Source organism: Dufourea novaeangliae, unplaced genomic scaffold, assembly GCF_001272555.1.
Source record: "Dufourea novaeangliae isolate 0120121106 unplaced genomic scaffold, ASM127255v1 scaffold89, whole genome shotgun sequence".
Taxonomy (NCBI): domain Eukaryota; kingdom Metazoa; phylum Arthropoda; class Insecta; order Hymenoptera; family Halictidae; genus Dufourea; species Dufourea novaeangliae.
This window is the reverse complement of record NW_015373988.1, coordinates 3,329,745-3,351,028: the sequence shown is the minus strand read 5'-3', so window position 1 is coordinate 3,351,028 and position 21,284 is coordinate 3,329,745. Positions and strand designations below refer to the sequence as shown.

The 21,284-nt window shown below is 34.1% G+C and overlaps 1 protein-coding gene across 1 annotated transcript in view; it reads left to right on the top strand.

Moving 5' to 3' along the window:
- The first annotated feature begins 204 nt into the window (after positions 1-204).
- Positions 205-21,284, top strand: part of LOC107187457 (probable muscarinic acetylcholine receptor gar-1) — a 28,100-nt gene continuing 7,020 nt past the window's right edge. Inside the window, 1 exon segment of the mRNA XM_015575562.1 lies at positions 205-302. Within this exon segment, the coding sequence (XP_015431048.1) occupies positions 205-302 (98 nt within the window).

Here is a 21,284-nt window from a genome sequence, read left to right as displayed (position 1 = left end):
CTTATTTTTGTACTAGGCATCGGCTCGTATACATTTACACCATCAATATACCTGCACCTTGTATACATATTTGTTACCGGAAATGCTAATGTAATGACATTGTATCGCGTTGCTTACAGAATGTTCGAAAGATGACTGAGTATTAAGGCGAAGGTGTGTCAGTGACTCTGCAAGTTACTGCCACCGTAAACTTTACCCGGTGGGATGGAGCTGAACGGGACTGACATTAGCCAGAATGGCACCGAAACCAATCGTACGTCGTCACCGGTTTTCATCATTAGTACGCATTACATGACGCAATGGTGAGTACGTAAACTTGTAGAGTGATAAATTGAATCCCCAATATTTCCACGTAAATCAAAAGTCCATCCGTTTAAAGTCTTCAAAGTTTGCAAAATCTTTTGAATTATAACGCAGGTACATTAATTTAGTTCTTCATTACTATTATTTATAATTCATATTTGACTATTGGGTACAAAATGTGATTTGGCTTACAAAATAAGATTCATCCATTCATATCTTTGTCTTATGCAATCTTATACTTAAATTATATCTATGTATATTAATATAGTTTTTTATATAATTTTATATTTGTGGTTTGAGTTATTAATGCCACGGTGCCTTTCTACACTGCACTTGAAGTCTAATTCAAGCAAAGATGAAAGCTGAATATTCAGTTTTTAAGGATGCAAATTGTCACATTGGCGGTAAACTGAAACTCGTTTGATTGAGTTTACAAAAGCCGATTACTTGGAAGGGATTCTTGATGTTGTGGAGGTGATGATAATTATGCTTAATTAGTTACAAGTGTTCGATTTAGTTAGGTAACCACCCGCATGTAACGGGTCACCCACAGGTACACAACGTATCCCTTATTGACAATCACCAAAATTCCGTTTGATGGCTTCACACGATCACTCAAATTGTAAAGTACATAGACATAAGGTTAGAACATTATTATGCAATAGTATGGTTCTAATTAGCCATTAACAGCTGTAATAATTGTGCGGGCAAGATGTATCTTTTTTATTCTTGCAAAATTGAGCCTAAAAAGTTAAAGTGAATGGTATTATCGTTTTTTTATTTATGAATTATGTTTCCTTTAGGATATTTTCAATTTTATATAAATGGAATAATGAGTTTTCAATAATATTGAATATTTTAATGTCAGAATATTATGGGGAAGAGGCTTCTACCCTTTGACTCGTTATTTAATCATTTTATACATTCTGTGGTATACTTCAATTACACATGGCCTTACAAATAATCGAATTTACCCGCACTTTTCACTATAAGAAAAGAGTATCTTCAACGTAAAATGAATAATTGAATTTTTAGCCGATAAAAGATCCATAATGAAGTCAGTCCATCGAGGGGAATACTTTGATGTACCCGATATTGATCGAAATTATTTTCCGGTAATATTTATCAACTTGTTTAAGTGCTTCCAATTGTAATAATGGTCCTGCAATTTCGTTACTTCTAAATCTATGATATATTTACCTAGTTTAATTGTACTTTATTTTTCGACTAGCTAACTTATGTCACGTTCGATATACACGATTGATGTCATATTTCCGAAACTATTCTTTTATGTTTTACGTTTTATATATGTATAGGTAAGAAGGAATTATTCTACACGTACGGTGGACAGTTTTCAATTACTTTCTGTCACTTATAGTGATGGCTTCCCCGTGTACGTGAATGGAATAACAGGACTTAAATAGTAACTTATTCTGAAACTTTTAGCATATTTCTGGTTCATTCCTTTAGGTTCTTTTTCAAGTTTCATTGAATTTCATTGTCTTTAAACGTATAAAGTTCTAAATGATACATTTTCAATTCAACTGAATTGAATGCTATTTTTACACTCACAGATGTATTATTGTATATATTAAGTTAATGATTGATTGATATGAAGTTAATTTAACGAAAATCATGATTGATTTTAATTATTGCTGCATTGATTAACTTTTAATTATTGCTGGACTAATTAATAAAAATATGATTTTTTAATATGATAACATGATATTATGGAATATTTAGAGATCTAGAAACGTGACTCATGTTAGATGCTTGTACGGTTCGCAACTTCGATTCCGGAACGCTAATTTTCGTCGTCATTATAATCAAACCTGGAGTGAAACTTCTCACACCAGATAGGTGTAGTGTATGTTTGTGGAGTAATCAGCTTCGGTGAACTACTTGGCTTACTATAGATCAAGTAAGCAGGTAGTATTGTGAACGCGTGAAATTTTCGAACTATTTCGTGTAAGAACATAATATCATGAAGTAATTTAACACCATGCACAATTGTTTATAAATCAAAATTGTATTACATAATCGTTTAAAATAACATTTAACTAATGTATAAATAAACTTGGTACATGAAAATTGTACAATAAGCATTACAAAATTTCTGTTCATTGTACAATTTTTGAAACAGTTTATTATTTAGTACAAAAAAAGATTTACTTTTTACACTTAAATCCATTATTACGATAATCTTCAGGTATTCTATCAATTATATGACATCTATTCAATAATATGACTCTTTTATAGTGACAGTGGATTCATTACTTAAGTTTCTCAGAAGTCAAACTAATTAGTTGTTGATCGTATAAATTTCTCACTTTTCCACACTTAATACACTTATTTTTCTGCAATTTAAAACGTTTAAAATTAAACTAAATTCAAGGCAACAATTTTGTTAATATTAATGACTTTTTCGAGTTTTTATTCGACTTCTTAGAGTTTCAATTTCCTATCACGTTATCGAAGAATAATATCGTGTAGTTCCTTTCACGCAGTCAATATTTCTATGTGCATGTTCAAGACGCACCAAGGCTGAAGGAAATGAACATTCACGGGGGACTAAAACGAAGACAAAAATTTTCAGGGTGTGGGGCTTGTTCCTCTACGAGACAGCATTGTTCTTCTAGCTGCGGTTAATGAGTACCGCCATGCACGCGGTAAATAGATGTTCGTTTGTGTCTCGTAGCTGTTAAAGGACCCCCTGAGAACATGTTATTCAACATCCTCCCAGCTCCTGAAATGCAGCGCTCTCTGAAAATAGATTTACGTACGGGTCGCATAACATCCTATTTCGTTTCCAAACAAAATTGTGGTAATATGGGAATAACAGAATATTGTTCAACATTCCATAATATTCATGCGCATACGTACTAAACAATGATAAAGAATTAGAGTAAACAGAAGCTTCATTGTTTACTGGGCTCCACTTATACCTACTCGCTGAATTTTATGTATAAAATAGTGAAATTACTCTTTGATCTTTCTCTTCTAACGTTTCAATATTTGCGGTTTCATAATTGGATGATGATTATTTTCAAATTTGTCGTAATGCCAACAAAGAGCATTATTGCACGACTACATATTTTAACGTAACTGTAATATAGGAGTACAATCAAGTTAGGAAAAAATTCGTTAATTGGAATTCTTGTTTCCTGATAATGAAATCTATATACGTGTAAAAAGATATTGGCAAAACTAAGTTTATAAATAACCACTTTGGAAAACTTGTTTGATCAAAATACATTCTCCTATTCCTCGAATAAATAACTTTTGTACAGTAAAAATACTGTTTTAATTTCGTTGGAATATTTGAGGAATACAATATTAGTGAGGAAGACTTCAAATTTATATCTACCCTTCCGCGGAAATGAATCTATACTATTTTTAATCAACCGTTCAGTTTTCCGATAAAGATCGTTTAAATGTGTTGAAACCATTTCCACAAAAAATACATATATCTGAACCGAAACGATGTGCCTGATTAAAATCAGTGTTACCTTAAGGATTTATGTCGACGTATGGAAAACGAGCCTTTCCGGATTGTAAAAGATCGATAATAAAGTGTTTCAATTATTCTTCCAATACTTGTAATTTTCATTAGATCATTTCTTTTACTCTGCACTTCTACAATAAAAACAACCTACGTGTGTACTAAAAAATTTGTTTCCTAACCTCTAAATTTCTACTTGTGTTGAGAAAAACATATAGATGTGAACAAAATTGGAATAAAATATTGTGAATTCAGCTCTAATAATAACCAAAATCGTTTACACTCGAATAACCAAATATCGTTTACACTCTGCGCAATTCCGAACGAAGGATGGCCCGACTATTGGCTTTTTGAGACAAGAAGGTTTTTCAAGGAAGTAGAGTAATGTAGGAAGCAGGCGTAGCTGCGAGCTGGCATGCTGCAAAACCAATCTGGGGAAAATTGCACCCTTGACCTAGCCATGTTAATTCGCGTATCCCGTTGTGCTGAAGTATATAAGAGAATAGGTGAGTTTCAGCTGATGGGACTAGTTGCTCGAATACGAGAATACGTGTCCGTGCTGGCTCCATTATTTCATAAAAAAATAAGAGAGAAACGTGATGTCGTGCAGAAGAATTGAAACACGCGAATCGCGTTAGAGTGTCGATCAACTGCTCGAACACGCGACAAAATATGTGAATTTTTGCGTGAGTTTATCGATAAAGTATAAGTACGAATGCGTGTATATTAACCGCAGTGCAAGTGCCTATTGGTTTCATGTATTGTATACATTTTACTTTACAAAATAAAAATGAAATATTTCTTTCTTTTTCAGTAAAAGAGTAAAACAAAAATAGTTAATTTTTTAAATAATTAAATGTTTCGATCATTAACTGATTATATTTCATAAAAGATATAGACAATTGTCAGCACTAAATGATTTTAAAGCCCCAGAAGCTTTGTACAGGTGATTTTCACGTAGCCGAGAACAATAAACTGGGTCATAGAATAGCGGTAGCGTTATAGAAATCGATTACTTTAAAAATTTTGGTGCTATATATACAAAAGTTACTCTGTGTATTGGAAATGGAGAGTCAACAGAACGCTTGGGGCATTTAATTTCGCTCTGCAAATTTGATAATTAAACTGGCACCTTTGTCGCCCGCATACGCTTGGAATTTCTATAAAATCAGCGATTCTGTCGAATGATTCTCCTTTTAATTGCATAGAATTTGGTAATGTATGCACAAAGGTAGATCTGCTATACCTATTGCTAGCTTTTACTCATGAATTAACCGATGTTTTCGTGACGCTGTGAATTAGATAAAATTTTAGTCTGTTTCATTTCGGCCTCAAATACACGAGTATGTTTTTAAAAGTGTGATAAAACATTGTATAATTTTATTAAAATATCTTGCAAATTCAAACCCATTCTTTAAAGATACTTTCAAGCACTGTCTGTTTGCTGAATGAAAAGGTTTTTAAGTAATAATCTTGACTTAATACTAACACAAAGTTTTATAAATTTCAATTTAAGACCTTTCTACAGATTTACAAGTTTGAATTCATGCAAATCAGTAATCATATTTGAATTCGATTCACTGCTTGTTTTAACAAATATAATTCAATAAATGTATTATGATGATAGTATAAAATATGTTAATCTTTTAAGGTTTATGAACAGTGATCATAATAAGCATTTAAGCTTTATGATTTTCACAATTACGATATAATTTTCATGATGTTGTAGAGGAAAATAGGCAAAGCAATATTTCATGCATATTATATAATATTTCCATACAAATTGTACAATAAAAATTCCTCCTGGAATCTGATTTTTGCGGTGTAAAATATAAATATCCGTTAAATCAGTCGACAGTTTAACCAATTAAATGCAGCGAGGAATCAGTTTTGATCCATTTTATTGAATCCAAGTCGAACAGAGGATAATGTAATCATTATCTTACCCGTTTCATAGTAAAAACCTTTTCTCGATCGAATTCAGGTCAGCTGATAGAATGGCTCGGATCCTTTCGTTCTTATCGTGTACAAGTGACGGAATCGAACACGGGTATTTGAGCATTACCATTTTGTACATCGTATCATCTGGTATCATTGCGTCATTTCTTTCATGGCTTATTGAAATTCGATAGAACGAAATGGCTGATGAACTTCGACGCGAAAAATTCTCAGCGTTTTTGCAACACACATATACAAACGTAATAAACTGGGAATTCCTACGCTTCCCGATATGTCGGCGTTTGCGAATTTAATTTTCTGATAGAAACAGTGTCTTGTTAAATAAATATGAACGATCAAATTTTTTTATCCACACGAAGCGCATAAAAACCGGCACTCTTAACCCAGTTTCTCCATCCAGGTTAATTATTTCTCAATAATTAGTATGCTTGAACGCTTTACGCCCTACTCTCTCTCTTTGAAATTTATACCTATTTCTTTCACTTCCATTTATTGTGTCGGTTAACAAGAAATATCTTTTACGCGTTTTTGTAAATACGTCCGACAGCTTGGATTTTACGATATCATAACGTAGGTTATAATTGCATATCTGTATCGATTGTTATAAATAAACATACAACAATTCCATTTAAAAGGAATGTCGAAAGTGTTTGCCTGAATCAAAATTGAAAGTGAAATGAATTTCACGTGCACGATTGGACTGAACATTAATTAAAAGTTCGCTCTTGGATTACTGAAAGCAATTCTACGTACAAATTCTTTTGAAAAAACACAAGGTAATGATATGGGACATAGGAAGCACCATTGTATTTATGTGTAGGTCATGATATCGGTATCCAAGCCGTCACGAACCAGCAAAAGTCTTTGCAATTCCAATGATGTCATCTGCATATCACTTGCGACATGTAAAATACAGTATGATTTTCATGTGACGGGGTATGTATACTTTATGTAACTCGTTTCAGTTTCGTGTAATTAACTTTGATCTGCCGTAACGCAATAAAAACTTGATTACGCAGCAAATACAATAACTATTTGACGAATACAGTCTACGAAGTATTTTATTTGATAAATACTGAAGAAGATATTATAAATATACAAATTTTGAATCCAAGTATTTCTAATAATTGCTGGAGAGTAATTACTGTTATATTCCTCATTAATATATTAAAACCCCTTCTATTTCACTTCCATTTTAGAAATAAAATTATTGTCAATCCCGACGATGAGAAAATCATCGTGGCTTATTGTGTATAAATGCAAAAGTGTTCTATATTCTGTGAATTCTTAATATGTCAGTCAGATACACGTGTAGTTTACTTCAGAGCACATAATCACTTTCGTTTTACCTGTTCCACAAACTACGGTAATTTGCACGTTAACTGTCTACTGAATCTCACCACATGTACAGCCGACATTTAAATATACTGCCTCCATAAATGCAGACAATATTAGGAACTCAGCACATTTCCCTAATGGGGCACGAAGAATAGCGAGATTGACCTAAACAGCCGTTAATGAAGTACTGCAAACAGACTCGTCCAGTTGATTTCTAGGTCTGTTAAAAAATGGAAACGCTATCTGCACCGAATGAATGGATCGTGTTCAGCCGCCTAACCAGAAAAATCCCCCCATTGTTCGAGCCGTGTTTGCTTGGGCGATTTGTGCGTGGCTGTCATCAAAATTGCACGTTCCAGGGACACATTCGAAAGAACAATTTAGACATTTTCACCGAGCTACGGTCCGTCGTCGTGATGACGCGGTAATCGTATGGCTGCGTTGTTTCATCGATCGGGAACTGCTGTATTATCGTTTAATTGTTGCTACATGTTTCAGTTGTGTCGTCTATCTTTCTTCTTTTTTTTTCGATATAACGTTAATAGGTGTCCATCGATTTATGGACAAAAAAAAAAAAATGACGAACCAAGTAAAACGGGGACGTGGATGATCCATTGTAGAACCATGCGATATGCATATGCTATATAAAAGCGTTATTTATGTCGTGCGTTAGTTGTAATAACATAAAATAGTTGTTAAGTTGATTATTTATGGTATACATATTAGTTTAAACGTTATATAACGTCAAATATTATTAGTGATATAAAAAGCATCGAATTCTAGTGTAATGAGTGGTATAACATCACTTTAGATTCAGCAAGTGGAATAGCTCCGTTCTTTATTAGCGAAGCTATTTGTAACACGCTCGTAGCTGCGCAAGTGGATTATGACTCTCTCTGGCCAGACAAGTAGAACGAGGTCTGTATACAGTCACACAAGTAGAATGTGGTATATCCATGGACGAGTAAACAGAGTGCTACCAATACATATACGATTCAACAAGTAGAATGCAACCCATTTCTGAACAGAGATTACTTAAAAAATCGTACATAATTCGTATTGAACAGCACATTCCATTTAACTTAAATAGTAGACAGTAGTTTCTGAAGTCCTTATTCATTTTGCTTACTACTATACTACAGCATGGAACTTCCTATAGCATACTATAGCAATTTTCCATCACTATCATTTAGAAAATTTTATTGTTGCATTGAAAAAGCACATAACGTATGTTGACTAGCCTTCATTTTTTTTTAACATTAGTAACACTATCTCTTAATTAAACAGTATATCTTTACAATATTAATAATATTATGTTTTAATTAAATAATAAATATTTATAATATTAGCAATAGTATTTCCTAATTAAATAGTAATTCGTGATAGTATTAAGTTAATATTCTTACGTGTAAAAAATGACTAAAATAATTTTGTGGAGATTTCAATATAAATTTACATTGTCGTGGGACATATGGTTGCAAGGTAAACATAGTGAAGAAAAATAAGCAGGCCACTGGAACCGTAGTACGTATGCACATTGCAACGATACGGGGCATATTGATTTTCGAATTTTCATTGCTCCGTATAGAGTATCGAGACAAAAGTGCATTCTGCATGTTGAGGCGTGTTCCTTTTGTATCTCTTCCAGAAATTCATTTTGTTGAGGTACATTCAGAATATGCATCGAAATTCAGGAAATATTTAATTTAACTACAGGAGATGGATAGCCACACAATTCTCGTAGACATATGTGAAATACGAGGCTTGGCTCACAGAGTAACAGGGCATTCTTTGCATCTCTTTGTTCGACATTTGTATAGCATAGCACAGCAGCTGGGATTAAAGGAAATTTAAGCCAGTTATAAAAAATTTTGTCCATTTACACGAATTAGCTTAGTTGGTTGACATTACTTTTACTATTCCTTCAATATACATCACAGTTTTATTTATGTATGTTTCAAATGTAGGAAAAAACTTTAAAAATAAATTTCAAATAGACTGGAAAATAAATTGGATTTAATATTATTTGATCTATCTTTTATAAATGTACATTGATATAGAAATTTTAATTTAATAAATGCTTCGTGTGACATGCTTCTATAAATAACAATATTTTCTATGCAATCTAGGTTTAGTTGTCAATCGATAAATGGTAAATTATGAATTATACTATTGCGTTACATAATCTAGAGGTTCGTGATTCAGTAACATAACGGCGACTGTAACTTAGTTAAATTAGAACCTGTTAAGAGGCGTGAAAAAATAATCAATATTCCGTACCTAAAATGTATTATGTTACTAAATTAAATTAAAGTCTTGTCGTCGTTTCATTAATTGGTAATTAAAATCTGTAATGTAAACTGGAAACACGAGTATACTGATATGCACAATGTTTTTAAGGGAAGCACCTCGTTACGCTGTAGGCAGACCATACTGCATGATTTATTAATTGCTATCCTTGATAAAGCGTATATACACTAAAAAGAAATCGACAAGCAGCTCTCGTTTCTCGCTAACTCAATTATTCCAGACTTCGCGCACTTTCTTAATCGGGGCTTGCTACGGTTTCCCGTAAATATCCTTCACGGCCAACTTGCTACCCTGTTCGTGATTAATTACTTAGCGGATGCATGGAGTTAGAAATTTAAAGTTATGTACAGTGTATCGTAATTTTTCCGTTATTACAAACCACGATACGGTTGTTGAGAGTACATTCGGTACAATTATAGAATAAATTCTTGTTAAAAAAATATTATAAATTCTTCCGAAATAATGATTGAAAACTGCAATGTATACGAATCGTACCATATTGATGCAAACAAACTATTAAACGTTAAAAAATTGCAGTAGTTTGATATTTTGTACTTGTTTAGGTTTTAATACATTTAAAGTTTAATACTTTAATGTTGACGTACATTAAATTAAAATATATTGTATGTTATCATATTTACTATCTACATTTTTACAGTGATTAAGATAAACAGATCGCTAATACTTGGATTTCGCATATACACTACGATTCAGTTAACGTGTTACCGGCCATATTTTTTATAAACATTTCGCACTAACAACAAAATTCTTGTAAAAATGCTTTACTCGTTCTCTTTTTAATAGAATACATTATACATTATTTCAACAGAACTGAAATTTTCCATAAAGAACAAGTAACATTTTAAATGAAACATTCAATCCACTGTAAGCTAAAATCGATTCGAAAATATACAAGTGGTGACAACCAGTTCTGATATTTGTATTGGAGAAGATACGAACATAAACAAATGAAAAATATTTACGTTAAAAGCAAGGTTTAACATTTTTATAGTTTTGTTTTCAGAACACAAAAATTGTAACAAGCCATGAACGTATATTATTTGTTTGATTGGTTGTAAATACGACATAAATTTCCTACATTAGAACTCACTAAAAATCTCAGTTGTCATCGAGAGAAGAAACATTTGTTCTAGTTTAATCCCTCTTCATTTGAGTACCTACAGGAAAGCGGAGACACTAATTGGTTAGTGTTTATTTGAACTTTCCTGGTAATGAAGCCAATGAGCAAAGTTTCCGTGACGCAGCAAGTAATATATGTCACTGTAAGACACGAAGGAAAACCCAAGAGCTCCTGCTGTCATAAATACAGATAGGGTATGCGATGTACTATCATGCACAGGGGAGCTTATGACGTATTAGTGCCCGGAGTTAGGTTGACATCTTCTCGGATGTAATTCGGTAAGCTAAGATCTTAATTACGTGATTATCGTCGATCATCCTAAACACGACTTATTCACTCGTCACGTTGGAACACAGTCGAAACTTTAGGACTATCAATTTGCAGTGTCTTATTGTTAGAATATTGAATTGGGCCTATTTAGTGGACACTATCCATGATATAATTGCTACTATTAACTGAATATTATAACAATACATACTAAAACAGAGGAAATTGTAATCTTAATCAGTTTCCAATGTATTACAAGGAACCTAAATTGTCTGGTGACTAGGGAGGTATTCAGTAATTTACAATTAATGTTAATGTTCCCAGTTGTAGACGTACCAGCATTGAGTAACCGGTGTATTCATGAGGGTAGATAGCAGCAGATACAGTGGATAATGAAGTAGGAAAATTTATAAGTGATAAAAGAATACAATAGAGAAATTATTTGAGATCGAAACGATAATCTGAAACCAAGAAAGCCAACACGCATACAACAAATGCAATGAAGAATTACAGCGCAATTGTTGGTATATGATAACATACCTCATTTTAAAAACAACTTAATAGGATACTTTATACACACTTCATCGGTCATCATTTCAATTCTGAGTCCCTTATGAAATTATTTTTAATTTTCATTGACACGTATTTATGATGTCCTTGACAGGCCCACACTAAACGATAGGGAATATCAGTAAATAAAGTAAAAAAAAATCGTATGGAAATATGTATCGTCTTCGTAATTATAAATACATATTTGTTCTAAATACGCTCAGTAATAGGTAGCGATTACATTTGCGAAGGACGAAAGAATTTGCAAGTTAGAAGAATGAAGTCGCGTCACACGCAATACATTCTTCGATGTTTCCTCGCAATCCCCTCAAGGGAAATCTTATTCGTATTTTCTTCCTTCTCTGCTGGATGAAGCTTTTCAAAAGGTTTCTCCACCCGGTCGCGCCATGCATGAAATACGTAACCCATAGCTTTGGGCTGATATCAGCTGCACCCTACTTTCTTCTTCGTCGGAACAGCTTCCCGCGACATCGTTTCCTTAAATTCTTTGATACGTCCTTCGAGAAAAATAGACCATTGTCGCAAAAGGAACCCTTTTAGAAAGTTCGAGCCCATAGGCGTAGAAAGTTCGACCGTTCCCGTATGAAGTGATACCACTCACTTTGTGTACTAGGTAGTGATCACAAGAGCTCAATGTTCCGGGACACCTTGTATCAATACATAGCCGAAAGCATAGGATCAGGATTCACAAGTACGGAAGATAAATTCTAGACAATCATAGAGTAAGTAAACGTATCGTAATTGCAATAAAAAATGTTGTATTCTATTCAATAGAGAAAATGCGTACCTAGGTTGCCTTCGTTTTAAAAACTTAATACAAGAAACTCAGCTCATTTGCAGCGAGTAATGGCTGAAACCTTAGCAGCTTACGAGGTTATATTCTTCCTTTTGTATCCCCTTGACTTTGCCCCCGTTCTATGTTGATCTTACGTCCATTCTGTCGAGAATGAAATTCGGCGTAGAGAAGTCCGAAGATGAAAGCAGAAGTTAGCAAGAATTTTCCGTGAGATTGGACTGTGCTGTGGTCTGAAGAATTGGCACTAAGGCCAGGTCACAGATTGCTGCGAAGTCGGTAACTTTAAAAACAAAGAAGGATTCTTCTGCAGAGGTTTCGTAGGTTTAGTGGGAAACTTTCAGCTGTTACCAGCAAGACTTTCCTTATATCAGAAATTTTCGACGATTCCATTGTTGTGTCAAAGGATCATGTCGGTAACTACTTTCACTTTTGGTACAACGGTATTAAAAGTCCTTCAAAGTGAATTTTATAGGTGTTCAATGCATTCAGTATTCTTATATTTCTACATCCTATGTAAAAGTAATTCAAATAATGGCCTCACACTCAACAAAATTATTTATCTTACTTACTGTCGATTATATAATATTATATAATACTTTTACGATAATAAAAAAGCAAAATATACCGAAAATGCTTTTTCACTTCTAATGTGACAACAAGCAAAAACGACTTGACAGATTCAAAAATGATTTTTTTTAACTGAAGCTTAAAATGTCAGTTGTTAAAATATACAATAATGATTTTGTAAGTTAGAATGAAGTTGTTTTTTTACTAATACGATTAACGACATCTTTCAGAAAAAAATATGAAATTACTGTCCGAACAACCCAATAGTTTCATATAACAATGAAAAATATCAGAATTATTCAATTAGTACTGAATTATAGAGTATCTAGACAGCTTCTAGGGGAATTCTGTCGAAGGCAGATATCTCCGTGAGATATGGCGCTAAATTTCGCAGCACAGCATTTCAGTATCTTGATTCAAGAGTTCTTGGGAGCTTAATATAGGCGGAGATCAATTTAGGTTTACACTTGGACGGAGGGCTAGGCGCGTCCCATAAATATCAACGTTACGGCGACGCGCTGATGCCGGTGATGTAGCAGACTTTACGGAGGGAGAGAGCTCAATCGCTCGAGGGAATTGAACGAACGCGTTTAATAACTCTGCTGGCATACGATCGCCCACGGCATGACACTGAAACCATCCAACGGCCGAGCCTGGGACCCTCTGGGAAAGTCGAGAGGAAATTCACGCCAATGTAATCGGTAGCCAACCTACGGAGTATTATTCAAATCGTGCAATCACTGCCACGGTTGACAATCCAGGATACGCCTGTACTGGCGACCCCTCGCGTGCAACTGGTAGCTAAATGTCCGTGTTTCAAACGAGTTTTCTCTAACTAAGGGGAATCGTTAATTGCCGTCCATTATTCAATTTTATGCGCTGGAAATATTAGTTGCTCTATTATACAAACATCCGTTGGATGTATACTCAACCTATTTTAACACTACGACGATCGGCTAGTTTCGCGAGTAATTTTCACCTGGCTGTTTTTGTGAAGGATTAAGGGGTCTCCCTAGTGCGATGGCTGAAAAAAATGTACTTTTACGTGAATTTAAAAAAGAAACAAGTATTGCATAGATCCTTCTGCAAGTCTGTGGGTTTATCTGATTATCTTTGAGAAATATAAAAGTATTTTCTATAAGGAAAAATATAAATTTATCTTGAAATAGGACCAACGCGAAGGTAGGCCTAATACTAGACGGTGCAGTTTGTATACACAAAATTCGAAGATATTCTTAATCTCTAGACTCGTGGCTATCGTCTAAACTAGGATAATAGAAAAGTATTGAGAAATTAAAAAGTGGCAAGGTCTCGAACAAATTTTTTATATTTTTACAGAAAAAATCGATGGTTTTGTTGACCGCAAAACGTGAAGTTGACCGATATTTGAAAAATAGCAATTCGGAAAATAGCCAGGAGTTTAGAGATTAAAACTGTCTTTGAATTTTGTGTTTCAGATGGCTATACTTATTGCCCTCTATGGTAGAAAATTCGGGGAACTTATTTATTTGACAATGTACCTTCTTATGACAAAAGAGTGACAACATATTAAATTCCACTAACGTATGGAATGTGTCATTGTTTACTGTTGTATGCTCCAGTAATTCAACGGAGACAGGTAATTAATAATAAACTTTCGAGAAAGTTTGTCTTACAACCGTGAGAATGCCTGCACTATAGACCAAGTGGAAATAACGAGGAATAGTCAGACACCTCAGTCAAGACGTACTTATTGTGTCTCCTGTATGTTCGAAACATTTATTTCAGATTTTCAATGTAATTCTACATCAAAGATTACATCATGCTATACGATAATAAATCATAGTAATCGATAATGTTCTTTTTCTTTTGCTTTCGATGTTTGTAGATTATGTTTATGTATTTTATAAATGTAAATTATAATACCGAACGTATTAGAAGTGAACTTTTTCACTACTAACGCTTCTATTAAATTTTGTATATAGGTTTGCATTAATATTTATTTTTACAGGCTACAATTTGATACACGTCAATCCGAAGTTTGCAAATGTTTTGTAAAATATTTATAAATTTAAGTATTTGAAAGAAAGAAATAGATGAACCATAATGTTATGGTCATGTACTACGATGAGTTTGGTATAGGTTTATGATTGACATTTTTTCTAAAAGTTCCTTTACTACGAAAGGAACGCTGTTATCTTCCTCACTGCCTGTAACATTTAAGCCAATCTCGAGCCGTTATTTCAAGGTCCAGGTAACGCGAGGGTAAGTCATTTATCATGTGTGGTAAACTCTATAAACCTTACAATTTGTTCCCAGTAAATGACTTTCCTGTAGATCTATTTTTTTCTATACTGCAGTTAAGTTCATTCAAATTGTTCACATTATGTCATACGTATTGCAGTATTTCATTATTTTATATTCTTTAAAAATTTAGTAAATGTTAAATTATTAGAAGTTGTATCTTAGAGATTTCATTAGTTTTACTTGAGCCTGATTTTATATTATTTTGTATACATTTATTGTATACATATAGTTATAAATAAATTTTACGAATATTGTTGAAATCATCAATCGCCAAATGTCAAATATTTCTTTACATTTTCATGTTATTATATTTCGGAATAATAAGCAGGTATTGTACAAAAATACGGTGCCATTCATTCATCAATAGTTAATTCGCATGCCAGATATCACAATAGCCAGATCCGTGACATTAAATTGTCGTTAGGTATTCGGAACAGGTCCAAGGCTGAACACGTATACTTTTCAACATGTGAAATTTCTTGTCCTCTAAATACTTTGCCTACTCTTCCATCGCTCGTTTTATCCATTATTCAGCTTTTACAGGCTTCCACGACTTATAATACCAGGGTATTAAAGTTCTTATCAGGAGCCTATTACTCCGGTAATAGCGTCCTTTATTTATCTAGTCGACACTAAAGCGTGTGACTCCTGGTGATGACTCCTGCATTTGTGAATATTTAGTGAACATAGAAACACTACAACGCAGCTGTGTCTTTGACAACAAATTTATGCACATACATTATTTAATTCTAAACATAATAATGCCACAAAGTCTGATGTTGAATAAAGTTCCATTTCTTCTAGAGTCACCTTTTGATGATTTATATTTTTTCATAATTTTAAGTTTCGAAGTGTTCATAGTAGTTCTCTTACATTATTATTTAAGCAAATTAAAATTCTTCTAGTTCAATTAGTTTTGAAAGTATTAGGTGTCAAAATTAAACCTAACAATAGGATGAAGTAGCTTCATTACACGAGTTTTCTCTGACTTGTCTGGCTTAAAGATCTTTCGTCATTGTAAGGACAGAATATAATTTCTTTTATGACCTTCTAGTGATCTTTGATAGTATAGTATCTACTTCATGAATCTCTTGTACTGGCACTGTGATCCGTATATCCCTTTTCCCGGATTAATTTGCCGTATGCTCCTATCAATCAGTGACTTCTGCGATCTGTTGACATACAATTAACTAACGTTACATGCACCTCTATCTCTTTGTTCCCTGGCTCCGCTTCTGTCTATCGCTATTTGTCTTCCCCGATCTCTACGTTTCATGTCGAGACAAAGGCCGATAATTAAGTGACGCACAGAAACGTTTCTGACAGGGAACATTACGCTGTCATCGCTTAGATGAAACGTTCCATCCGCGTGTACACACTATCAGTGTTTCTCTATGCGTCATGCACAGCAGTACGCGTACAAATTTCCAGTAATTACGCGATGCACAGGGATCTTTCCTCATTTTAGGAGAAAGTATCGATTCGATTTAGACCTTCGAAGGGCTGAAGTCTGATACCCTTTCGGAAAAGCTTATCAGTTTAAAGCAAATTGGGTTCGTTAGGACAAACTAAACGCGTGACGGTGCAAAACATGGAAAACCAGTTTACTACGTCATGTGTCAGTTAGTTTCACCTGGAAACATTACTTAACATTCCCTCACGTGGAATATGAAATTAACCCATTAGTGCTGACTTCAGTTTTTTTAACCGATTTCAAATTATTGGACAATTGGTACAACTGACATTTGATACCACAAAAGGGAATATTTATAAGCTGGTACATTTTCGGATTGGTCAGCATTAATGGGTTAAATTCAAAGTATATAGGTACATATTATATGCATAACAAATATTCTTCTTACCTAGTCCGAAAATATTAATTTTCAAATTATCCGTTTCGCTTACTAGAAGTAGAATTTGATTATTTAAACCAATATAAAATTTACTATTTTGAGATAATTACTATACTGCTACATTACATTATCATTTACTATTTACTAAATAATATTTACTATATACTAAAGAAACTTGTTATATCATTAATTGTCTCAAATTTACTTTCCAAAATCACTATCAAATTGCAATTCCTTAGAATGATGTATTTATGTTGTAACTGTGAACTTTAATATTTTTGTACGAATACTTTCGCGGTACTAATATAAATAAATAAGAAAGAAGTACATGTAAAGCAAACCACATTCTCTTAAAACTTTACCCCTTATTACTCCAGTAACATGTAACATTTCCCGTCGCAGGGTACTCGGATTTCTAATTCGCAGACGGCGAATGGAGCCTAAATGGGCAATACGAGATGGAAGGGAACGTGGTGCCAACGGAAAAAGACAAATATCAAGCCCGAGGGAGCTTCATGTTTTCATTCTAATCTGGCGGACATTGTGCCTCGCTTCATTCTACGTCATTACTACCTCCTGCTTGTTGCCTCTGAACAGGGGTTTACTATTTTGATAATCTTCCTAGCTGGTTCACATAATACACTAACGGATTCCCTAAATGTACCGGGTAATTTAGAATTACAGATAAATCGAACAAAGAATAGTAGGAACGAGGAAAAAAATATTTTTAATGAGTTGATCGTGGTTTTTCTGCATTTTCACATTTTAATGGCGTAATTTATGAAAATGGAATCTAAATGGAAATTTCTTACCTCGATGAATTATTTTCTAAGGTAGAGATGTAGGCATATTCAATTGTTAAGTATTTTCAATATTTTAATATAAAAATATTGTGGTAAAATTATTGATCACTATATACATTTAAATGCAAGAACGAGAAGCTATAATTTCCACGTCAATTGACAATTTAATATAAAGGAGCTCATACCCTATGTTATCGTTGCATATTTATACATAATAGTTAATTATACAAAAATGTATGTGTGTCATGTTTTTACATCTATTAAAGAGTAATTTTGTAAGAATTTTAACATTTTTATCAAGAAATGTACATATGGACAAAATGCGTTAATATAAAATGTAAAAATGCATTATAAATTATAATCACTGTGACAGAAAGGAACATCGGAGCGATAGAAGATATAAGTTGTCTTTGATGTATTGACATGGAATTGAAGACCCTATGGACCTTGTTACAGTACATTTTTCACGCTTCCCTCCTACGTGAAGATCATTCTAAATACGATCATTATTCTAACGTCATGTAAGTAGTTGCTGGTAGAAATAGCTTTAGAGCACCTTTTCATCAATCTTACACGGTCGATAGACCAGTTTACGTCAATGCTGTCGACCACCAAGCGCTCGAACCAAAAAAGATTGATATGCGTTCGTATCTTGATTACAGCTGTGACGGTTGTGGCCGAAAGTTGTGTTGATTTATTGAGAAAAAGGGACATCCATATTTGGATCAGAAAAAAAAACTCTATTACAAGCTAAAATATGTTCTTATAAATACACATGTATAATCCATCGGTTGAGTACAATAATATGTTCTTTTAAAGCACTTGCATCGTTATATCATTCTTAATGAAATATGTATGTCTTCAGAGTGGTCTACTTAGAAACGCACCAATGGGGTAGTTTTTATCCCGAGTACATGCAGTGCTCTTAAGATCTGAAGATATTTTCCTCAATATCATACATTGAACCACTCTACTACAAATTCAATATATAATTTATTAACATTCGCTTTTAATTTTATTTACTTTGAAAACGAAGACTTACTTATACTCTAAAGAAAAAGTATTTTCTTATTTTGTTATTCAATTACTTACTTCTAATTTGTGTGTTCTGTTTGCGTAACGTATTCGAGCGATTAACTATTAACAAGTGTTAATAACATTAGAACACCTAGTTACTGTTAAACATCTGTGTCCGAATTATAGTTACTCAAATATTAAAGAAGCAGCTATACATTCTATGTATAGATGAACGAACAAGACCGATAGAGAAGATCAACAACTTTATCGGAAAACTTCTCCTCAATGACATTGTTCAAGCATAACCGTAGCTGAAGTAGTTCACAGGCATCTTGTAGAGAATGGATCCCTATTACCTATTTACCGTTGAGAGATGTGGTTGCCGGCGTGTTTAAACACACGAAGGAGCTGGTGAAGTGCTTGATATTATTTTTAAACACTTATGACACAAATTGCTCGGCTAAAGTGTGAGAACTTACGGGGGAACAACTTTTTTATCTCACAGTGCGGCACTCCATTTTGATTACTTCTAACGCAGTGAACTGTGCACAATCAACATAAGTGAATACGACAATCTGAATAACTGAACTCGAATTTAATAAAGTGTACATAAGAATGATTTCTTACCTAACATTTCTTTCTTCCTTAACAGTATAATTGCGGAATTAACTATGAATTATTCTGACAGTTTTAAATAGAATAAATAAAAACTTTTCTATTTCAGGAAGATGTGAATACGAATCATTTGGAGAAGTAGTTTATTTTTCTGCAATTTGGTACATTTCTTTTAGATTGATTAATATGAAACATTTTATGTCTTGGGTCTTCAAGATATTAAATATTATTAAAAAAATATTCGAGGAGCCTTCGAACACTCATCGATAATTTATTGTATTCTAATCACATTACCTACTTTTGTGTTCATATGACGCGCTATAGAGCGCGGGGCGGTAAAACCGACGATGTTCGTCTTATATTCTTGACGTCATTCATTGTGACACGATACAACGACAGAGGAACCGCCGCCCGTTTCGGTTCATCCTTGAAGAGCCGAAGCTACGAAGCTTATGTATTTAGAGGAAATGTTGGAACGATGCCGACCGAGTGTACTTGTTGCCACCGTTCACTTCGGATCTCGGAATTCCACCCTTGGCTTCCCTCTTTCTCGCAATTTTTTTCCCTCGCGGTTCGTTTCAACTCTTTCCTCCGGCAGCACCCCTTCCCACCCCTGCGCGTCGTCGTATCGGTTCACCTCCCTCGCTCATCTTTCCCCCCTCCGTCCGCCCGTATGATCGTGCCATTGCACGGCGATGATCCGCGGCTCAACAGGGCTTATGTGTCAGCTATCCCTTCGCCGTTCCCCGGACAGACGTACACACATCCATCGAAGGACGGATATGTTACACATGCTACATCTGGACAAAGCATCGTCCGCTGCTGGCGTTGTACTTATCGCCAGTCCTCATATGATCGAAACTTTCGATGAAATGGACACACGTATGTGGGATCCATTTCCCGTTTGTATGCAGGTATTATTATGTACGGTTTTGGAGGCGGTTCCCCTCAATCTCTTTTCATTATTTCTTTAACCTGTTAAAGACCAAGCTGTGAAAGAATGGGTACTGTTTTCACGCAGAAAATTTTTTATTTCTTACGATATTACATACCTAGGTGGAAGGAGAAATAGTGACGAAAAAATTACGAAGCAAATCTCTGGAATTCCTTTTCATAATTTAAGGACGTTAATAAACAGAATTCAAGCATGTAAATTGACTGGAAAAAATTGCAATTCAAATGTTGCATTAACGGAACATTGGTCCTTAATGGGTTGGCGCAGCGAAAAGCGAAACATGAAATGTGAACAATAAAAATATGCGTTTCTCTAAACCATATTCGAAATATAACTTCCATGTTTTGTAACATTATTATTATATCGAACTGACATTAAGTTGAAAATGTATTGTTTTAAAAACGTATATTTTATTACGAAAATTTTTTCAGTAAAGTGCTCAATAAAGTGTGTGTATATTATTAAATGGCACACGAGGTAAATCCGGCCGAAAATATTTCGATGCGCAAGTGGAGGTAATTAAAACGTTCCTGAAAACGGAACTGCAGCTCCGTTTTTAACCTTAAAATTTATTCCGGCTTATTTCGTGGCCCGGAAAATCTACATGTTCTTCCATAATCAAGCAATATTTTTTCATATTGTCAATAGTCACTTCTTACATCTCTGCCCTCTATTTCGCTTCCCTCAAACATTTCCTCGTTGAATTCTCTTTTCATCGCGAAGTATTCAAGAGGAACTGAATATCTGCCACGTGAGTGCCATTCATTCGGAAGAGAGACTCTCGCGTAAATCCTCAGCGCAGAAATGTACACTATGTGCAGTTGAATTGAACTACGGGGCTGTGTCATCGAAAGAAGTACCACTACGTGTCAAATATGTAACATTTATTTTGTGACTTTTCGCGGAACTTTCGATTCGAGCCTTCCGCGTCAGAAAGACAACGAAGTCGAGACACTGCAAACCTACATTTTTGCAATGTTTCGAGGACGTCTGATGTTTGCA